Below are 20980 nucleotides of genomic sequence, written 5' to 3' on the forward strand. Positions count from 1 at the left end.
TTCTCGTGTGAGTTCCCAGAAACAAAATCGTGAGGGCGTGGTTAGAGCCCAAAGCGAACAATATCGTGCTACGGTGGTGGAGTGGGCCCGGGAAGTGGTCCCGCCCGGGCCGGGATGTGACAGAAATATATGTACCGAAATTTATTAATATTGAATTAATGTACCTAAATGTTTGAATCGTAATTATGTACAGAAATGTGTGTATCTAAATGTATGCACCGAAATGTATTATAATGAATTTAATGTACTTGAATGAAGAATACAAAGTACATTGAAATATATTGTATAACAAAAATTAGTTTATCTAAATGTTTACAACAAAATATATTATGATAAATGAAATGAAATGAAAATTAATACATTAAAAATTAGGAAGAAAAGAGAAATAATTAAAAAATCAAAATATAATTAATAAATGAGGTTATTAATGTTTCAAGGGGCTAAAATTAGATTTTGATCTTACTCATAGTTTTAATCTAATAGTCATCTTTGCAAAGGATTAAAATGAAGTTTTATATAAAAAGAATAATGTTTTTGTCCTAATATTCTTGGCGTCCCTGGATGATATTACTCGAATAATGAAACAATAATCTTCCAAACCCAAGTCACACTTCACAAAACCTTTTTATTGTTCCATCAATCATCATACTGCACTAGAAGCAACATCGAAGAATCCCAGGACAAAAAGTTGGAACAAAACCTTAATTTTGTTCCAATCAGAAGTCTGTCTTCTCTCCTGTCTTCTCTCATCCAATCAGAAGTCTGTCTCCTCTCTCTGCAACAAAGACAACGCCACCTCAGGCGAACCGAAAAAACTATCAGACAACCACCATTTTGATCCTCTCGACGTCACGAGCTCGAACCCGAGCTCCGTTTCGCAGGGAACTGTGCACGGAGGCCCCATTTCGGAGCTCCGAATCGGACTAAGCTTTCCGATCGCCCACGGTGGTTTCCCAACGAAGGTAAAGTGTAAAACTTGGAACACTTAGTAAAGCGTAGCACAGTGTGCAAATGTTTCAAGTGAATTGCATACCCTCAAACCGCTTTGTCTTTATAATATTCAAATTTAAACAAGACCTAACAGACTTCTTGGATAGGGACTGTGGACTGAGATAACAAACTGAAGAGTTTGCATCCGAACTGGAAGTCTGACTCGGTCTAACAAAGAGTGGTAACCAGCTCAAATTGCTTCGTGTTGTTGTGTAGTTTAAATATTGAGGTTTGTTGCTGAGTTTGGAGAGCCTTGTATGCAGATCGAAGGAGGAAGACACCCTGGAGCTCCGGTGAGTTTTGTCTGATTCAAATCCAAGGGCCAGAATGGGAAATTACTCTGACATGCAACCTGAAGATGCATTAAGTTTATGGAGTGGAGAGGAAACTCAAAAACCACACGAATCTTTGGATCAAAAATACTGGAAGAAAATATTCCTAGCGTTGTGTTTGTGCGCTGTCTTAATTGATCCATTGTTCCTCTACATTCCAATTCTGAAGGATGATTTCAAGTGCCTTATGTTAGACCCAAAGTTGAAGATAAGAGTTCTTCTCTCAAGATCAGTCATAGATTTTTTCTATTTAATGGACATTATTATTCGAATTTATAGATCTGAAAACTATTCGAGTTTAAATAATGAACCTAACCGCAGACAACACCAGATGAAGTTCAATTTCGTATTGAAATTTTGTGTGCCAAGAATAGCCAAGACGATATGGGCATCAAATGATATCTTGATTGACATTGTAGCTCTTCTTCCCCTTCCACAGGTAAGAAATCAAATCCTTTTGTTGGAGTAATTGTTTTCCCCATTTACTTTGTGTGCGGCCAAAGCGGTTTTTCAATGTTAAATGCACAAAACTGACACACTGTGGGTCTTACATACACTTCGTTAGCGAGCGCATTAATTTTGTGTTCTAGACGGCTTTGTCATTAATCCATCGAGTTGCTCATGATATTATCATATTTTGATTGTTGATACTACTAATGTATATCCACTATCCAGGTGGCAATTCTCATTTTCTTCTCAAAAATGAGTGACTTGAGATCTTTGACTACAACAAGGATGGTTTTTATGAACATGTTTGCTTTATTGCAATATATACCACGAGTTTTTCGCATCTACCTCTCGTCTATGGAACTTAAAAAGACTCATGAAGAAGAGATTAGTGAGACTCCTATATGGATTAAAGGTGTACTCAATTTTTGTATGTACATTATTGCTAGTCATGTAAGTTTCGATATATATCCTTATTTATTTTTGTTTGTCGAATCAATTCTTATTATTCTTGTCTCACTTTTGTTTATTAGAAAGAGCGTGAAATGACTATTTTGAAATAATAATGAAGTAATGTTACATTTATCACCTAGTTGTACCATTATTTCTATCATATTTTTAATAGAGATAGGGTCCGCCTACGCATGTGGGTCTCATCTCTATTGAAGATGGTATAGCTAGATGGTAAGAGTAGCATTTTTAAAAATAATATCAGAAATATTTTTAAATTTTTCCCATTTTTGGTTGTTTATTTAATTTTCAGGTAGTCGGAGCCCTGTGGTATTTTTTTGCTATACAACGAATGATGATGTGCTGGCATTCTGCATGTCTCAAAAATGATGGATGTGATAATAGATTTTTTGGTTGTCATGATCACCACGCATTTAGAAATACCACAATTCTAAATGATTTATGCTCTGTCAGTGACAATTCATCAGACACAATGCTCTTCAGTTTTGGTATATTTGCTACTGTGCTTCAATATGGTGTTGTAGGATCAACCAATTATTTCCAAAAGTTCTTGAACTATTTTTGGTGGGGTTTACGAAATTTAAGGTTTGTACATTTTTATCTTTGTTTGTTGAAGAATTTAGGTTTAATGCTCTTTTTAAGGTCTCTGAATTTGTTGACAATTTACATTAATTTTTTTTGTTGAGAATATGAATATTACATCGAAAACTAAAGCACTACTTTTACAAAATAGAGTCGAGTAGAAAGACTCATAGAATTAACAATCAAGTTGAGAGACTAAAATGTTATCTTGGATAAATTTTAGGAAGTAACCGTAGAACCAAAACCAAATAACTTGAAATTGGTTATCATATATATTGATCCATTAATTTGATTTTTGCAGTTCCCTTGGTTCAAATCTTGAGCCCAGTGTAGATGGATGGGAGAACCTCTATACAGTTTTTATTTCTATAACTGGCTTGCTCCTGTTTTTATATCTCATTGGAAATTTGCAGGTTTGTTTAAAAAACTTTTCTTACACTTATCATTAAGTGCTAATTAATTACTCTAACAACGTAAACTTGATCTATGAAGATTTTGATATCCATTAAATTCACTCTAACCAACCTAATATATGTTAAGTATTCTTGAACTAATTATATGTTAAGTATGAATTTTTTCCTCACTAAATTTGAATGCCATGTATAAGAAATTTTTACTTGTAACAAGAATACTTGTCACGTAATGTATTTTTTACGTGTTATAAGTAGATGACATAGATGATATTTCCCCTTTTAGGATATATTAATAGAAAACCAAATATGTGTGTCATTTGAATGAGTAGTGACACCATGTGGCTGTGTTCTAGTTCTAGCTATAGAGAAATTTCTCGTCATGTATGTTGGATTTTAGGGTAAATTATATTTTACCCTTCAGGGTGCAATTGCAATCTCATACAACATCTTTAAAACATTTCAATCTAATGCGTTTACTTTTGTTTCATTTCAATTGATACATCATTTAGAAAATTTGTTAAGTTAACCGTTAAGTAATGACGAGATTACAATGGGTTCCACATTTGTGATGATGTGGCTACCACCATTGCGTCACATGGACAAAAACAAATTAAGAAATTCTTTTAATTATTACCTTAAGAAAATAAGTGATGTTGAACCCACCTCATTGTCCTATTTTTCCATCCACATTATTGTTCCACCCATCATAAAAAATTTACTCTCATTTTTCCACTCACTATTATTTCTGAAATAACCTTTATACCACCACAGCACCACACCTCCAATGTTCTGTTTCTACCACCAGTCCCTTCCCCTGAACTAACTTTACACCAAAATCAAGATTGCAAATCTCTAACAGTACAAATTGAACAAACACATAAATTTATCTGGTGAAAATTTACAACCTTGAAAGCCACAGTCATTGGTTTTGTTGGAGAGTTGCAGATAGCAAGAGATTTGCTTTCTCAATTCAACTAATTTCGTTCGAATCGAAAGAATTAAATTCAAAAAGTGAAAGTAAAAACTCCTATATCTGAGATTTGATTCAAATGAGTTGGAAGCTATCAAATTAAAGATGCAATTCAAAATTGCATTAAACGTCGAAAAGTTAAAAATTTATTGGAAAACACAACAAATTGATTAACATATTTGGATTCTTTACCTCGATGGATGCATCATAATCCTCAGCAAAATGGGTTTATTTGATAACAACATCTGATGTGCAACACGTCACCGTAAGGTTCTCGGCGACAACATCCAGGGCATCACCAAGCCAGCGAGAAATTTTTCATTGTATGTGGTATAGTACGACTTTTTATGCAAATTGTGAGAAATTTTATTTTTTAAGTTATTAACTTTTTAACACATATATCTCATCATTTGTATAATAATAAGTAGTATATCACCCTGTATGCCGGTCACACTGAAAAATCTCTCTAAGCCAGCCATCCACTGTTTGGCTTGTAGAGGTGGTGTGAACCGTATCAGCAACTTGATCAATCTACGAGGAGACACGTGTTGTGCTCAAGATGTTCTTGGAGAACGTGACCAGAGACGCCGTGACATAAACTGAGCACACTTGCCGAAACACGATGACCGCCACGGATGTGGTCTATGTGCTCAAGACGCAAGGATCGACCCTCTATGGGCTCGGTGGCTAGGGCTTTTTTGGGGTTTTCAAGTCTTGCTGTCAATAAATGGGTTAACGGGTTGGGTTTAGTTGTTATTACGTATTAATTAGGTGTCATGGTTGGTTTAGAATGTTAAACAATTGTTAGGGTTCTTGTTACGTAGCTTTGTAAAGTGATTTTGGACTAAGTTTCCTATGTGTGTTTGCAATTGGAATGGAGTTGAATGAAATGGTGGTGTTTGATCCAAAATTGTTATGTTTATTTTTATATATTTGTTTACTAAAGTCACTTCTTCCCGTTTGTTTCGATTACAGCAATTTATACGCAAGAGTTAGGTTCAGTTTTATGTTGTTTTTTTTTCTTCACCAAAAGCTGTTTTATTTTAATGTTAAATAATAAATTCTCTTACTTACTTTAAAAAACAATGACTTTTAGACATCGGTTTTTAAAAGCAACTTGTAGATTGTTTTTAAAAGTTACTTTGATAAAAATGGAGTTAAGCTTTTAATGAATATTTTTTTATTCTTGTAATATGCTCATTAATTTTAAAAAATGACATTATTTATTCTTCTAAACACATTTTATTCTTAGAAAATGACCACGACTATCTACCATTACAAACACTAAAGTCTTATACCACCACCACCACACCACAATAATGCCACCACAACCATACCCCCACCAATACCACAACTGTCACGACTATCATTGCCGCCACCACCATAAGCACAACCACCACTACTTAGTGTAGTTTAATATATATGTTTTTCTTATACAGTTGATATCAAAGGGTTCAAGGGAAGGGTAAATTTGAGATTTCGAGTGCAATTGTTATGCTTTCAACCAACTTGATTACAAATTTCTTGATAATACGATAATATGAGTAGTGTGCATTATGAAATTATGAGTTTTGCGGGAAGATGTGACAGTTATACGAGATAGATGTGACGGTTTTACGAGACCAGTCAAGTGAAAATATGTGGATTGTGCTTTAGTCATTGTAGTGGATCGGGTATGGGCCTATTCACAAATTGAATAGTCGAGTACAAATTTTTGGTTGCTATGGGCCCTAAGGTGAATTGGTAGTGGGATGGTGGTGGGCTGATTTCAAGTGAAAGGTCGTGTGCCTTTTTCACCTTTATGATTTTTTTGTTTTCAATCTTATTTTATTTTTATATAAACATTGCCACAGTGGCAAGTGAGAGTTGATTGTGATGGCCGGTTGAAAGGTGGGATGGTTTAAAAGGTGGAAAGTGATTTGTTCCGTTAATAATTGACGTAATGGGTCCCAGTCTTGAGATACAATTAGTGCGAGTTGGAAGTATGTGACATGATATTATCTTTGTTTTAAAAGAACTTTAACGAAGAGGGTTGGAGATAAATTCATTTTAACTAAAAATTACTTTATAACTTTATTTAATATAAAAGACCTGAAATTTAATAAGAAAGACAAGATACAATATAATAAGAACAAAAGTTAAAAGCCTCATCAATAATACGGAAGCCCATGTGCAACACTATTTTTTTCTCTCCAACCAATGCCCGTGACGAAAGTCTCATTGCGTCAGTCTATTCCATCATAAAGTTGATCCTCGCAAAATCCCTCACATCAAACTACGTGAAGTTTGTCGGGGCCACACTCCCATTAAATATTTGTTTGGTTGTGTACATGTCTCTGTCTGTCACATCTGTCTTCTGTTTCACGTGGGTCAAATTACCTTTGTTTTTTTTCTTTGTTTTCTGGGTCAAATCACCGTTATTTTCTATCTTTTATCTAGGTTTGAACGTCTGTGCCCTCACCCTTTTTCTCTTTTTGTATTTCCCTTATCAATGCAATTGTTATTCCTAACCAAAAAAATATATATATATATATTTAGCGAACAATATTGAGACTAATTCATAAACCCCAGAATATATTATTCAAAAGAGACATGTCAATCAGATGTATGACTTAACTTATTTGACTCGAAGGGCATTTTCGTAAACAAAAATCAACGTATTTGACTAGAAGGGTATTTTTGTAAATTCACTTATTAAAATTATTAAAAAAACCGTAAACAAAAGCGTCATCAATAATAAGGAAGCCCATGTGCAACACTATTTTTTTTCTCCAACCAATGCCCGTGACGAAAGTCTCATTGCGTCAGTCTATTCCATCAAAAAGTTGAATTTCCCCATTAGGCTTTGAACTACGTGAAGTTTGTCGGGGCCACACTCCCATTAAATATTTGTTTGGTTGTGTACATGTCTCTGTCTGTCACATCTGTCTTTTGTCACGTGGGTCAAATAACCTTTGTTAGTAGGTGAAGTGTAAAGAAATAATTTAAAACTAGTTAGTGCTCTTCAATATCCTTATCCAAACAAAACGTAGTGAAAATCTTGGCTCATAAGACTGCAAATCTCCTAGTTTTAAAACTCATTATTTTGGTTCAGTTTCAAAATAGGTGTAGTTTTATTGCAGTTTCAAAAATAGCATGAGTTATTTTGGTTCAGTTTTATAAATAATATTAGTTATTTTGGTTTAGTTTCAAAATAATGTAGGTTAATTTATTGTAATTCCAAAAATAATATTTATTTTGTTTCCTTCTAGAAATAATGTAGATTATTTTGGTTTAATTTTCAGAAATAGCGTGGGCTATTTTGTTGTAGTTCTAAAAATAATGTGGGCTATTTGGGTTCAGTTTCAGAAATAGTGTAGGTTATTTTGCTGTAGTTCTAGAAATAATATAGGTCATTTTGGTTCAATTTCAGAAAGAGTGTGGGTTATTTTGCTGTTGTTTCAGAAATAGTGTGTTTATTTTGTTATAGTTTCAGAAATAGTATGAGTTATTTGGTTCAATTTCAGAAATAGTGTGGTTATTTTGCTATAGTTTCAAAAATAGTATGAGTTATTTTGGTTCAGTTTCATAAATAGTGTGAGTTATTTTTCTGTAATTTCATAAATAGTATGGATTATTTTGGTTCAGTTTCAGAAATAGTGTGAATTATTTTGCAGTAGTTTGAGATATAGTGTGGTTATTTTGGTTCAGTTTTAGAAATAGTGTGGTTATTTTGATTCAGTTTCAGAAATAGTGTGGTGTTTTTCTATAATTTTAGAAATAGTGTGGGTTATATTGGTTCAGTTTCAGAAATAATGTGGTTATTTTGCTATAATTCCAAAAATAGTGTTTATTTTGCTCTAGTACAAAAATAGTATTTTGGTTTAGTTTTCAAAAATGGTTACAATCAATAATACTAAAACCAATATAAGAAATGTATACACTACCTTATAACTTTCACACCTTCCGACCATGCATATTTGAATAAGGTTGGCACCGGTGGAACCTATTACATTTTTACACTATTTTTTTGGTTAAAAACAAAACCAAAAAAAAAAAAAAAAAAGAAAAAAAAGAACTATGTCCCAACAGAAAAACAATGTTTTTTCCTTCTAAAAGTTTTTTTTTTATTGTAAATCAAATCAATCACTTTATTAGACTACAATATTTAATTGAATCTACATTTTTAAAATAATAAAACTACTCTCTAGAACCCACATGTTCTCTATATCCATCTTGCTCACTCTCAATGGCAATTTCCCACGAGCAAAGGGTGGCTGCCCTTCCTCGTCCCTCTGTTCACTTCTCTTCGACAATGGAGGAGATGCTTCGTATATTTGCTTGAGCACCTCTCGCCTCAAACTATCGCAGGGTACGAAAAACGAAGATTGGGATCGAGAAGGGGAGAGAGAGAGAGAGAGAGAGAGATTAGATCGATTAAACTGCAAAATGGTGAAATTAGAATCGAATTTAGAATAAAAACGATAGTAGATATTAGACAAAGAGATCGAGAAAAGGAGAGAAGATTAAATGGGCAAAGAGATCAAGGGTAAAATTGAAAACTAAGTGCTTGGACCAATCTTATTAGGCTGGTTTAATATTGGATTTGTACTAACCATTAAATAAACTTATAGCATGGTCCTTGGTTAAAACTCAAAATTTTCAAGTCATTTTTGTTAGTTTTCCTTTGTTTTAAACAGGGCTTCTCCTTCTTAATTGACATTTCCAAATATTGATTTGAGAAATTAAACTTAATTAATTTAATTACATGCTTTACTTTGGTTTCTAAAATTAATACGGTGTAACCAAAAGTGACTATGACTTGATTGGTTTTGGTGGTTTTAGGGGTATTTTCTTCCATGTTTGGTACGATGTTGTTGTTTCTAAAATTTTCATTTGATAGAAACATCATGTAAATATGAAACGTACAAATAATATTTATCAGACTGTTAAAAAATATGGATTAGTAAATAATATTTTCAATATGCATCTATAATTTGACAATGATTTTTTTTTTTCAATCACGCAAATTACTGGTATCGTAGGTACCCCTAGATGACCTAGGGTAAGAATTCAATTGGTTATAACTCGTGGGACATATTCTTATTCTCCGAAGGCAAGCTGTAGTCAGTGGCAAAGCCAGGAATCCTTAAGGGGAGGGGCGAAATATAAAAGGGCAAAAGGTCGTCACAACTAAATCCTTTTGAGTAATGTTAAGAAGACCAAATTTTTTAAACCAGCTGCTTTCAGGACGGTCCGATGAGTTGGCCGTTCAAGAATCCCTCGCACTTAGTGTTCAGTGTGCGAGCTCTGTGTCCAACATGGGCCAACGCCTGCTTGCTCGGTCCCGTCAAGTGGAATCATTGATGGCAGAGGTGGAAAATCTTAAGCAGGAGATCAAACAGCTTAAGTACGAGAATAGAAGTTTGCATGTGCTTGCAAATAACTATTCGTCGGGCATGAAGAGGAAGCTTGATGAGCTGCAAGAATCTCAAGGTCGCGTTCAAAGTGACCGTCAAAGGCTTGCGTCTTTCTTCCAGAGGCACCTTTTTCCTGGGTCATCTAGCGTTCCACCCAGTATTGAGGCCTGGAATGCTCTAGCTCCGATGCCTCCTGCTCCGACGCCTTCCGCTCCGATGCCTTCTGCTCCGACGCCTCGTAGTGGGGCTTCACGTAAACATCCTTTGTGAAGGATCCATCTTTCTCCATGTTTAGTATCTTTTTTTTTTTTTTTTTTATTTTTTTTTATGAACATGCTTTGTTTTATTCAGTGCATTGGGTTGCCTCCAAGTAGCGCTTTCTTTTACGTCTTGCAGCCGGACGAAGAACCCAATCACTCCAGGATATGTTCACGAATCGGATGAGAACTCCGAGTCATGAACTAGTACCTAAAACAAGAAACAAAACAAAATTAAGAATCTGGAAAAATAAAAACAAACGAAAATAAAACAATCCAAGGGATTGGCAAAGTTGCTAATCCCCGGCAACGGCGCCAAAAATTTGATGCGAGAATTATACGCACACAAATTAAACCCTCTTGTTGTCAAATTGTAGTAAGGATGCAAGTAGGGATCGTTCTAGACCGGGGATTAGGAGGGCTTGCTAAAACCTCTAAATTGACTCAAAAATGTAAAATAAAGTTTAAAACGTTCACAAAAACTCAAAGGACTCAAAACAGGTTCAAAAGACTCAAAACTGCCTAAAAACACTAACTAGGCAGTTTCTGACCTTAAACACAAAGTTGGACGAATTTAAGATTATAGGTTGATTCAAAACACTTTAAAACACAAATTAAGACACTTTAACACTAAACTAGACTCAAAGAATGCAAAACTAAACACTTAAAACACTAAAACAAACCAAAAGACTCAAACATCACCCAAAACACTCAAAACTGCCTTAAAAACACTTTCTGGGCAGTTTTGAGCACCTTGGTGAATTTGGACGAAATTAAGTTGTAACTTGACTCAAGACTCTTAAAAACACGAACTAAATTGATTTCTAACTAATTTGACAATAAAGTAAAGGGGGATTTAGGGTTTGACGAAATTAAACTAAATGAACAAATTACAATTAAAACAGAATGTGAATATGAAATTGATGAAATGGAATGAATGGATGCTATGGCTAGCTAAGGGGTTCATCTCCACACATGTTACACTTGCATAATAAAAAGATTTCCAATTGCATTTCAATAAACCATGAAACTCATCACCCCGGGTTAATTAGGTCCGCTTAAATTAACCTTCAAATCTTCCTAACGTTATTGAATTGGATGATTGCATACGACAACCCAAAACATTCCCCACAAGTCCCCTACATGATTGCATAATAGAGATACAAGCAAGAATCATTACGCTCTATGAAAATTATAAGTGTTGACGAGGCATTCGTTACTATGATTGCATGAAACTTATGCCAAGAATTCGTTTAACGCGATTGTTTATAAGCAACCTCCACTACTTGTGAATATAAGTTCGTAACTATTAGGTGAACTCACTTATATTCTAGCGTCATATTCATGCATGAAAATTAAGTGTGCACTCTCAATAAACATACATAAATAAGTTATCAATCAAACGGTTAAACGAATTGAATCCACAACTTACGAAACGCAATTAGAAGTAATCAAATCAAAATGCAAGCATAAACATATATTTCGAATCCCCCCCTAGCCAAGGGGGGGTTTAGTTCCTCATGATACAAAACAAAGAGAATCAAAGAAACACCTAAACATTCCAACAACTCAAACTTGAATTGTATGAACGTTTAGGCCCTCTTCTCTTCCATTCCTCATTTGTACAAAACAAAGAGTATTGAAATTAAACATTGAAATCAAAGAAACACCTAAACATTCCAACAACTCAAACTTGAATTGTATGAACGTTTAGGCCTTCTTATCTTCCTCTTCGTTGTAGCACAAGGTCTAAGGATAGTTTGATGGTGTGAATGGTTTGGGGGAGTGGTGAAAATGGAAGGAGGAGGCCACGGCAATGGGATGATTTCTGGTGTGGTGTTTGGATTATTAGGGAGAGAGCAAGGCACAAGGGAATGGTTGGTGTTTGTGACTGAAATGTGTATGGAAGAATGAATGAGAATGAGTGGAAATGAATGCTTATTTATAGGCGAAATGGGGGGGAACATGACAGCTAGGAGGGAATGTGGCTGCATGTTTGAATGATTAAAGGATGCATGTGGGTTGGAAATGCATGTGCAAGCATGTGTTGGCTGATTTAAAGAATGTGAATGCAATCTGAAATGCATGTGAATAAAGGGAGTGCATGTTTGAATGATTAAAGGGACATGTGAGGGTGCAATGATGAAGGAATAATCTGAAATGGGAGAGCATGTGGGTGGAAATGCATGTGGGTTAAAGTGGAATGATGATGGGAGATGCATGTGGCTGATTTATGCATGTGATTAAAGGGAGTGCATGTTTGAATGATTAAAGGGACATGTGAGGGTGCAATGATGAAGGAATAATCTGAAAATGCAAGGTGAAATGAAGTGGAATGACAATGGCATGTGGAATGGTTATAGGAAAGGTTTAAATGTCCTAGAACTAAAGGGAACAAGGTTCCAACACTTTGGTCTTCAATTAGGTCTTCAATTTCGTCCAACACTTTGGCTCCAAGCATAAGCTATCCATCCTTAGCCCAAAAGTGCTCCAAAAGTCTCCAAAATGCATCTTTTTGCTCCTTTAGCCCTTTGGACCTACAAACACACGAAAATAGCTTAAAGTACTAAAATAACTAAAGAAACATAACGTAAATGCACGAGAACAAGCCATTTAAGTCGCATGAATATGCTCCTATCAGGGATGTGACAATTACTCAATCCTTTTAGATATATATTAGATAATATTAATGTCGCTCATAATTTATCAATACAAATTACAATTGTTATCGACGAGGTTTTATGTTATAAAAACGTCACAAAATAGGCTCATTATCAACAAAAACAAAAATATATCTCTCAATGTAAACAACTATGATATCCATCAACCATTGATCTTCCATTTTGTTATGTAGTAGTGTTTTCACAATAGTTACAGTAGAAAACGCTCTATCCATCGAAGTGGTTGCAACCGGTAACTCTAAAGACATGTACGAAGCTTATACACTAACTTACATCTTTCACACCTCTCGTATTCACCAATTCCTTTAAAAGATGACTAATTCTTTTAATGTAGAAAAATTACTATGCATCTTCAAAATTGCTTTTGAGGGGAAATGATAAAACCAAACTAGTAATGAAATCTAGTTAAGTTACTACTAGTTTAAGGCCTAAATCGAACCAGTTAAGACATTTACGTTCCGTTGGTGTAGTGTATAGTTTGAGAGCAAAAAAAATCAAATCAGACTAGCCTATGTGAAATAGTTTGTTGTGTTTCTTTATCCACCAAAATACCCTAGTAAAGGTTATATATGTTTCACTAGACTCGAGATAGATGAAAGTCAAGGGATACAAATGGCACAATCTAGTTGCACCACATTATAAAGTCCAAAAATACAGTGTAGTCAGCCACGTGGCTTTTTAAACCAGAATGCAGTTTGGTTCTTCATATTCTCTTCAATCTCTTCTCCACAAAGCTCATCTAAATATATATTGTTGCTGTCAAGTTTTGAAGGAATTCAGGTAAGCTATGAAAGCCTGCTTTGAAGCTGGGTAGTGGCTTGGCTTGAAGGCTAGAACTTGGAAGAGAAGGCGAAGCCGCCAAGGGGGGGAATATGGGCGAGTGGTCCTCCATATGTCAGTGACTCGATCTTATTTTATTTTCAATAAAAGCAAACGACGCTGTTCTACTTAAGGCATTTTTCATTTTCCCAAGGTCCAAAATGACTGTGTTTTGGCCTGAGGTTTACAGAAACTGAACCACCGCGTGCAGCGCCTGTGCATCAGCATAAATCAATGTTTCGTTTCCGACAAGATGAGGGGCGGATACTAGCTCCTACGCTTCATTTTCGGCGAGGGGAGGGGTGGCCGCCATTCCTTGCTTCTCTGTAGCTTCACCACTGGCTGTAGTCAACAAAATTCTTACCATAAGTCATCCAGATGTATTCGTGGGATGGAAATACCAATTACACATGACACGTTTGGTAGAATTTTTTACAAAGATTATTAATTTTTTTTCCGGTAACATGGGATTGATCATTCCAAAAACTAGCTCCAAGAGTTATTACATATAGTTCGAGTCCCAGGTACTCTCATCAAATTATTAAAATAACCAAGTTCTTATCCAATCAGGAGGACTCTTAATATAATAGTACCTAAGATCCATATTATAGCTCAACTTTTATGAAGATTGACATGAGTTAATATATGTAGATTAACATTGAATATGTGTAAATCCATATTATAGACGGTTCAGATCATTGACATACATTATGAAGTGGACCCTACAAAAACGTATGTTAAAAGTTGGGTAATTAAATGGTATGCAATTCCTTTTGTCTTGGGGGAGATTAAGGCGGACAAGCTTAGTCCATCTCCAACTGACCCGGTCAAATAGCTAGGGCTAAAAATAGTTCGAAATGACACGAAAATGGTCTCCAACTAAAGGCTAGGCCCAAGGGCTTATGGTCCCCACTAGGCCAAAAATATGAAATCAAACCAACTGGCTGGCCTATTTCAGCTAGCCAGCCCACACTCTACCCAAAAATTCAAGTGCAACGGCTACCTGGCGTCAGCATGACGCCAACTAGCAATGGCTAGCTGACGTCAGGTTACCTTGCATTTGATTTTTTTTTTTCTAGGATGATTTTTTTTTTTTTTAAAAGTCTAATTATTTTTCCTATAAATACCTAAGTCATTCCTACACCATTTCTCAAATAATTTTCACCATTCTATATTATCTTACCTCATTTTATTTCAATTATTCACAACATTAAACAACACAACCTTCACCCTAGTACTTCTTGGGGGAGTTATTCAAACTTAAACAACATGAAACTTAAACAATATTAAACAAAATAAAACTTAAACGCCTACTACATGGTTCTTTTGGCCCAAAAATGTGCAACAAGATCTTGTTGTAGGTACTTGTTTGTGGCATGCGAACATATCATCCTATGGCGCCTCATGTACTCACTTAAAGAGATATTACCAATTATTGGATCCAAAGGCAAATTAGGCCCATCATATATTTTCGCACGAGCCCTCCTTGACCTATTTGTAGGGGTGGAAAAAATTCCCGAAAATCCCAAACCGAACCGAAAAAATCCCGATCCCAAACCAAAAATTTCCCAAACCGAAATTCTCGAAATTTTCGGGATGCTATCCCGAACCAATCCCAAAATTTCGGTATGGGATTCGGGATTGGCTTCTCGATATTTCAGGAATCCCATACCAAACCGAAAATATATAATATTAATTATTATATATATTTATACATATATATATTATTCTTTTATAATTGATGCTAGTAGTTTCTAATTCATGCTCAGCAACCTAGAATACCCTACACCTTGCATATTTTTCATGTTCTGTTTGATATTCATGTGGATTTTATTATTGCTGCTGCCATGACTGATGATTTCAGAAGGCTTGATTCTTTTGTCTCTCAACAAATTGCAAAAAGAGTTTAATTAATTTGAATTTTGACTATGATAAAAAGAGTCAAACATGCCAGTGTTCAATTAAATGGTAGTGTGAATGAAATGAAATTCCTAGTTCATAAATGTGTTCTTGAATTATATATTTGAAGAACAATTCATAATTTCATATTTCAATTTGGGATTCCCGATTTGTCCCAAAATCCCGAAAATATTTCGGGATTCCCGAAATTTGGGATTCCCGAAAATTTGGTTTGGGATTGGTCTTCAAATTCCCGTCCCGAAAAATTTCGGTTTGGGATTCGGGATACTAGTTTCGGTATGGTATCCCATACCGAACCACCCCTACCTATTTGGATCATCCTATTTGAAAAATTATTGAGATTACATCTCAACAAGAAATCTAAAGAGTTACTCATGTTAGCGACATGTGTCACTCAAAATCCTATCAGAAAAATTATTGAGATTATATAAAGATAAAAAAATCTGGAGGCTTATTCATTTGGCGACAAGTGGCACTCAAAATATGTTTGAAAATCTTATTTTAATATAGGAGTTTAATTTCAGTAACAATATTAATTCAATTAAATAATAAATTATGTTTGGCATATGATCCTTTGGTTCCCTTGATTAGAAATGATATAAAATATGGTATGGCACTGCTTAGTAAAATATTAATTTCTTGCAAGGCTATAGTGTCACATCTCGGCCCAGGCCCCCACCACATCTCAAGCTCGACTCCACCGTAACATGATATTATCCGTTTTGGGCCCCCACCACACCCTCACGGTTTTGTTTTTGGGAACTTAACAACTTCCCAGTGGGTTACCTATCAAGGGATTGCTCTCGCACGCTACTCGCTTAACTTCGGAGTTCCTACGAAACCAGAAGCCAGTGAGCTCCCAAAAGGCCTCATGCTAGGTAGAGATAGGAATATATATATAAGGCTTACAAAATCCACTCTCATGGACGATATAGGATCTTACAATCCATCCTCCTTAAGAACTTGATGTCCTCATCGGCACACATCCACCAGTTGTTTATCACTCTATATGGTGGTGACTCCCAAAGCTTCTGTGGCTTTGAGGTGCCTACGTGACCTGTAGGAAAAAAATTACTCTAGAGGGGGAGGGTACAGCTATAGGATACGCACATACTTACGTGATTGATTGAAATAGTGACCAAAACTTTTGTGTGTGGAATGGAGTGAAGTTTTGACAATGCGGACTCTGTATTTCGTTAGTTGTGGAAATTTAGTATTTTCGTCAATTTCTTGCTAACTTTTAAGGGTTTTATGTCATAATATCTAGAATCATTAGGTGGTCGTGGTTTAGCTCCGTTATTGGTGTTTTGGCACTTCACATTCACCTTCAGCACCTGATTCAGATACTGTTATGATGATGATTGCACCAAGGAGGCATATATGTCATGAATCCACTATGTTAAAACTATTCAAGTTTGTTATTAATTTGTAATTCTGGGCTTTGAAACTGTCAAAATTTCCTCATCTCTCTGTCTCTGTACATAAAATCCTTTAATGCCGAACATCCGACGCATTCCTCAACTTGGAAGTTGGTATTGCTTTCTTGGGGGCTTGAAGCATGTACATATATGCAAAATTACTTTTTCAGAATTTATTTTCAAGTTGCTGAACATAGCACATTCCATACTTGCTAATATTTCAATTAATTTACTCTCCACCGGTTTGAGTTGTAAAAACCAAGTCATTGCAAATCGTGATGAGTTGAATTTAACTGCAAATACCGCGCATAATTGATGGGAATCCATGTTGACGGGCTCTAAATTCAACTTGCTGGGCGAAGTAACTCCACAACTCTAAAGATTAAACATCTGTTATGTATTTTAACGCCAAATTTTAGAAACCAATTTGAAATTTTGGAAAGTTTGTCATCAATCTGATGTAATTTTTTTTTTTATACAAATGGTATTTAAAGTGGGACATCATGTGAAATTAGTGGGAACTAATGGAAATGGTTTTAAAATTTAATAAAATGGGGCATCTTTAATAGGGGCTTAAAGAGAATCTATGTCTTTCAAAGAAAGTAAGTTTTAATAGAGAAATTTTTCAATGAGACCAGAATACGAAGTGATATATTATTTATTATTATATAAATAATAAAATATCTGTGTTAAAAATAAAAATTTCAACTATTTATATAAAAATACATAATATTCTACCTATGTTCGGTTATAATAAAATATTTCTCGCTTTAATGGAAGTGTCCTTAGATATTTAAATTTAGAGATTAAAAAACAAAAAATTATTGTTAATTTCGCTAACCCCAAAAAACTTTCATAACCCTTGCATCTAACCGACTAAAGAAAAGTAGCTGCACAGTATTTGAGAGTGCCATCACGTGCTGCGACCTCACCCAACTCAAATTTAACATGGCCCTCTGCCCATTTGACAGTCCCTACGCAATCGAGGTAACTCGTTTGACAAAATTCTGACAAAGTTGATGTAAATGACCATAGCTAAATATTTTGTTGAGTTGAGAAACCCCAATTGTAGCAATGGTTATTTCAACATAACTCATTTTAACAAAATTTTGACGACGTTGATGAAAATGACCATGACTACACATTTTGATGAGTTGAGGGACCAATGGTAATGAATTTTTAGTTGTAAGATAATTTCTCTAATTTAATTAAAATTAAGAGACCATTGTTACAATTTATTATATTCATTAATAACCACTGAGGCCGCAGCCATGTTTGAAATCTGTGTTGTCTTTTGCATCTGTAGGATGCGTCGGTAACGAGATGCCCGTCATCCGTTATTTGTTGATTTGTTGTGATTGCAAACTATGTTTACTAACAACCTTAATTGTTGCTTGAAAATGTTTTTAGCCACTTGCCGACGTAGGTCTTAGCTTGCTGGCTGACATAGGTCTTAGCTTATTAGCCACTTGTTGACATGTAGCTCTGTGCTTTTTTTTTTTTTTTTTTTTTTTTTTTTTTTTTTTGGGGGAAACTGGTGTGGGTCTGTGTTTATTAGCCACTTGTTCATGTTTATTAGCCACTTGCTGGTATAGGCCTTTGTTTATCAGCACCTTAACTGTTGCTTGAAAATGTTAAGTGCATTTCCAATGAGCTCCCTCTAAAAGTTTCTAGCTAAAATTTAGGGAGGAATTTAAAAAAAAAAAAAAAAAAAAAAATCATCTCCAACCACACTCCCTATTATGATCCTAGGAATGGCAACAAATCTTGGAGCTCCTAAATCAAGAGACTGAAAAATGAACTGTTTTAATTATATTTAAATAGAAACTTTATTCGTATTCATTCATACTAATTCTGACTCTCTAAATTGGACAGTATGGTTGGAGTAGAAATGTCAGGGGAGAGCTTAAGATAACTTTTTAGTCGCTTAGTGCAAATTTAACCAAAAAAATAAAGCATGACTGGAACACACTTCAAGCACATTCCTTTGGTCTTCCTTTTGACTCGTGTTCCTCTGGACTTGCATGCCTTTGGGCTTGTTGAGGTCAGAAAGGACTAAGACACCCGGATCCGAAATGTTCACTTTGACTTCAAATCAAGTTGGGTTGGCCGACACTTGGAGGACTACGAAACCATAAAGTGTAGTGTAGTGGAAGAAGAATGTGAATAAATTTAAATCTAAAAGTGCCTAATCAAAAGAGTGCGTGGGTGAGCGAGATTGAACTCAATTCACACGTAATGGCAGAGCATAAGAACAATACAGTAATTAGGGTAAGAGTTATACCACTGAAGATAACCATCTGTTGAGATTTTGCCAGAGTCCTCATTTACACGTAGGCACAGCTACTAAACTTGAAGGGACGAAAAACGAAGTTGAGTGGGTCAGCAAAACAACGTTTTGTAAAAACCTTTACTTTTGAAGATAGTAACCCCTCACTGTAAAACAAGTATAGTTTTCTTAAAACATACTACATAAGTATGTAAACAAGCACAACAATAATAACCATAAATATGCCAAGTTATGATATATCAAAGGTAGCAATAAATAATCATGTGCTAAACAAGTATAAGTAAGTGCTCATCCATCTACACTAGCACACGAGTTTGTATAGATAATTTCTGACCCGAACAAGGCTGGATGTAATCAATGCGCTCTAGTACTACAATCATGTGAAGACTGGCGCCGAGGCGCGGTCACATACGAATCAGAATTGCCTAATGCAATCTGTACAATAGGATTGACACCTAACTTGGATGCAAGGCGAGCGAACGGTGCGGATGTGAACATATACATGAAGGACTGACCCTGGCCCTGGGGTGAGTACTAACATCGAGGTGCAGCAATGATGAGCTGGTACAATATGTATGAATGTCACAATAGTAATATCCCAACCATATAGCAACATTTAACGCAATTTATCTCACAATAATGATACTTGGATAAAAAAGACAATTTAACACAATTTAAAAGCATTTAACACAACTTATCTCATAATATCTCAAAAACCTGACGAGTCCTTTGATAAAAAAATATTGGAGGAAGATATTTATCGCATCATGTTTTTTAGCTGTTCTAGTGGATCCATTATTCCTCTACGTTCCAATTCTCATCGATGATTTCAAGTGCCTTCTGTTAGACCCAAAGTTGCAGATAACTGCCCTTCTTTTAGGAACAGTCACAGATCTTTTCTATTTAATGGATATTATTATTCGAATTTATAGACTTGGGAACTATTCATCTGGTTTATTTGATGAACTTGATGACAAACAAAACCAAATGAATTTCAGCTTTAGATGGAAATCTTGTGTGCAAAGAATAGCCAAGACAATATGGGTGTCAATTGATATCTTAATTGACATTGTAGCTCTTCTTCCCCTTCCATAGGTAAGCAATTAAATCCGTTTGTTGGCGTAATTGTTTTGCTATTTGCTTTGCATGCAGCCAAAGCGGATTTTTTTCGTGTTAAATGCAAAATTGACACACTGTCTAATATACATTTAAAACTCACATACACTTTGTTAGCGAGTGTTAATTTTGTGTTCTTGACATCGTTGTTATTGAACAATCGATTTTCACTATTGGTACTACGTACTAATGTATGGTATCCAGGTGGCAATTCTCATTTTCTTTTAAAAAATGAGTGACTTGAGATATATGACTAAAACAAGGATGGTTATCATGAACGTTTTTGCTCTGTTGCAATATGTGCCACGACTTATTCGCATTTACCTCTCATTTGTGGAACTTAAAAGGACTCCTAAAGAAGAAATTACAAAGACTTCCATATGTATTAAAGGTGTACTCAATTTCTCTATGTACATAATGGCTAGTCATGTAAGTTTCATTGTATATCCTTATTTATTTATGTTTGTCGAATCGACTCTTATTATTCTTCTCACTTTTGTTTATTAGAAAAAGCAACAAATGACTATTTTGAAATAGCAATAACATCTAAAATATTAATCACGCTATATAATGTCCTTCAATTTTTTATTTTTTTTTTATTTTTTTTATTTGTTTAATTTTCAGATATTGGGAGCCATGTGGTACTTTTTTGCTATTCAAGGAATGATGAGGTGTTGGCATTCCGCATGTCAAAAAGAAGATGGATGTGATAACATAATTTTTCATTGTCATGATCACCACGCATTTAGAAATTCCACAATTCTAAATGATTTGTGCCCTCTCAATTCATCAGACACAGAGCCTTTCAATTTTGGTATATTTGCTACTGTGCTTCAATATGGTATTGTGGGATCAACCAGTTATTTCAAGAAGTT

General features: G+C 35.0%; 3 protein-coding genes across 3 annotated transcripts in view; 2 read left to right on the forward strand and 1 right to left on the reverse strand.

Annotated features, from left to right (window-relative positions):
* Window positions 1-20980, forward strand: part of LOC103936744 — an 86204-nt gene that overhangs the window by 28012 nt on the left and 37212 nt on the right. The gene's annotated exons all lie outside the window — the stretch shown is intronic.
* Window positions 1-20980, reverse strand: part of LOC103936743 (ribosomal lysine N-methyltransferase 4) — a 79122-nt gene that overhangs the window by 15892 nt on the left and 42250 nt on the right.
* On the forward strand, window positions 634-3471 carry LOC103945047 (cyclic nucleotide-gated ion channel 1). Its single transcript, XM_048590559.1, has 6 exons — window positions 634-962; window positions 1098-1171; window positions 1254-1761; window positions 1998-2222; window positions 2533-2825; window positions 3124-3471. The coding sequence occupies exons 3-6, from the start codon at window positions 1318-1320 to the stop codon at window positions 3269-3271; spliced, it is 1110 nt and encodes a 369-aa protein (XP_048446516.1). The 5' UTR covers window positions 634-962; window positions 1098-1171; window positions 1254-1317; the 3' UTR covers window positions 3272-3471.

The sequence above is a fragment of a genome, unplaced genomic scaffold, assembly GCF_019419815.1.
Source record: "Pyrus x bretschneideri cultivar Hongxiangsu unplaced genomic scaffold, Pyrus_bretschneideri_v1 Contig32, whole genome shotgun sequence".
Classification (NCBI taxonomy): Eukaryota; Viridiplantae; Streptophyta; class Magnoliopsida; order Rosales; family Rosaceae; genus Pyrus; species Pyrus x bretschneideri.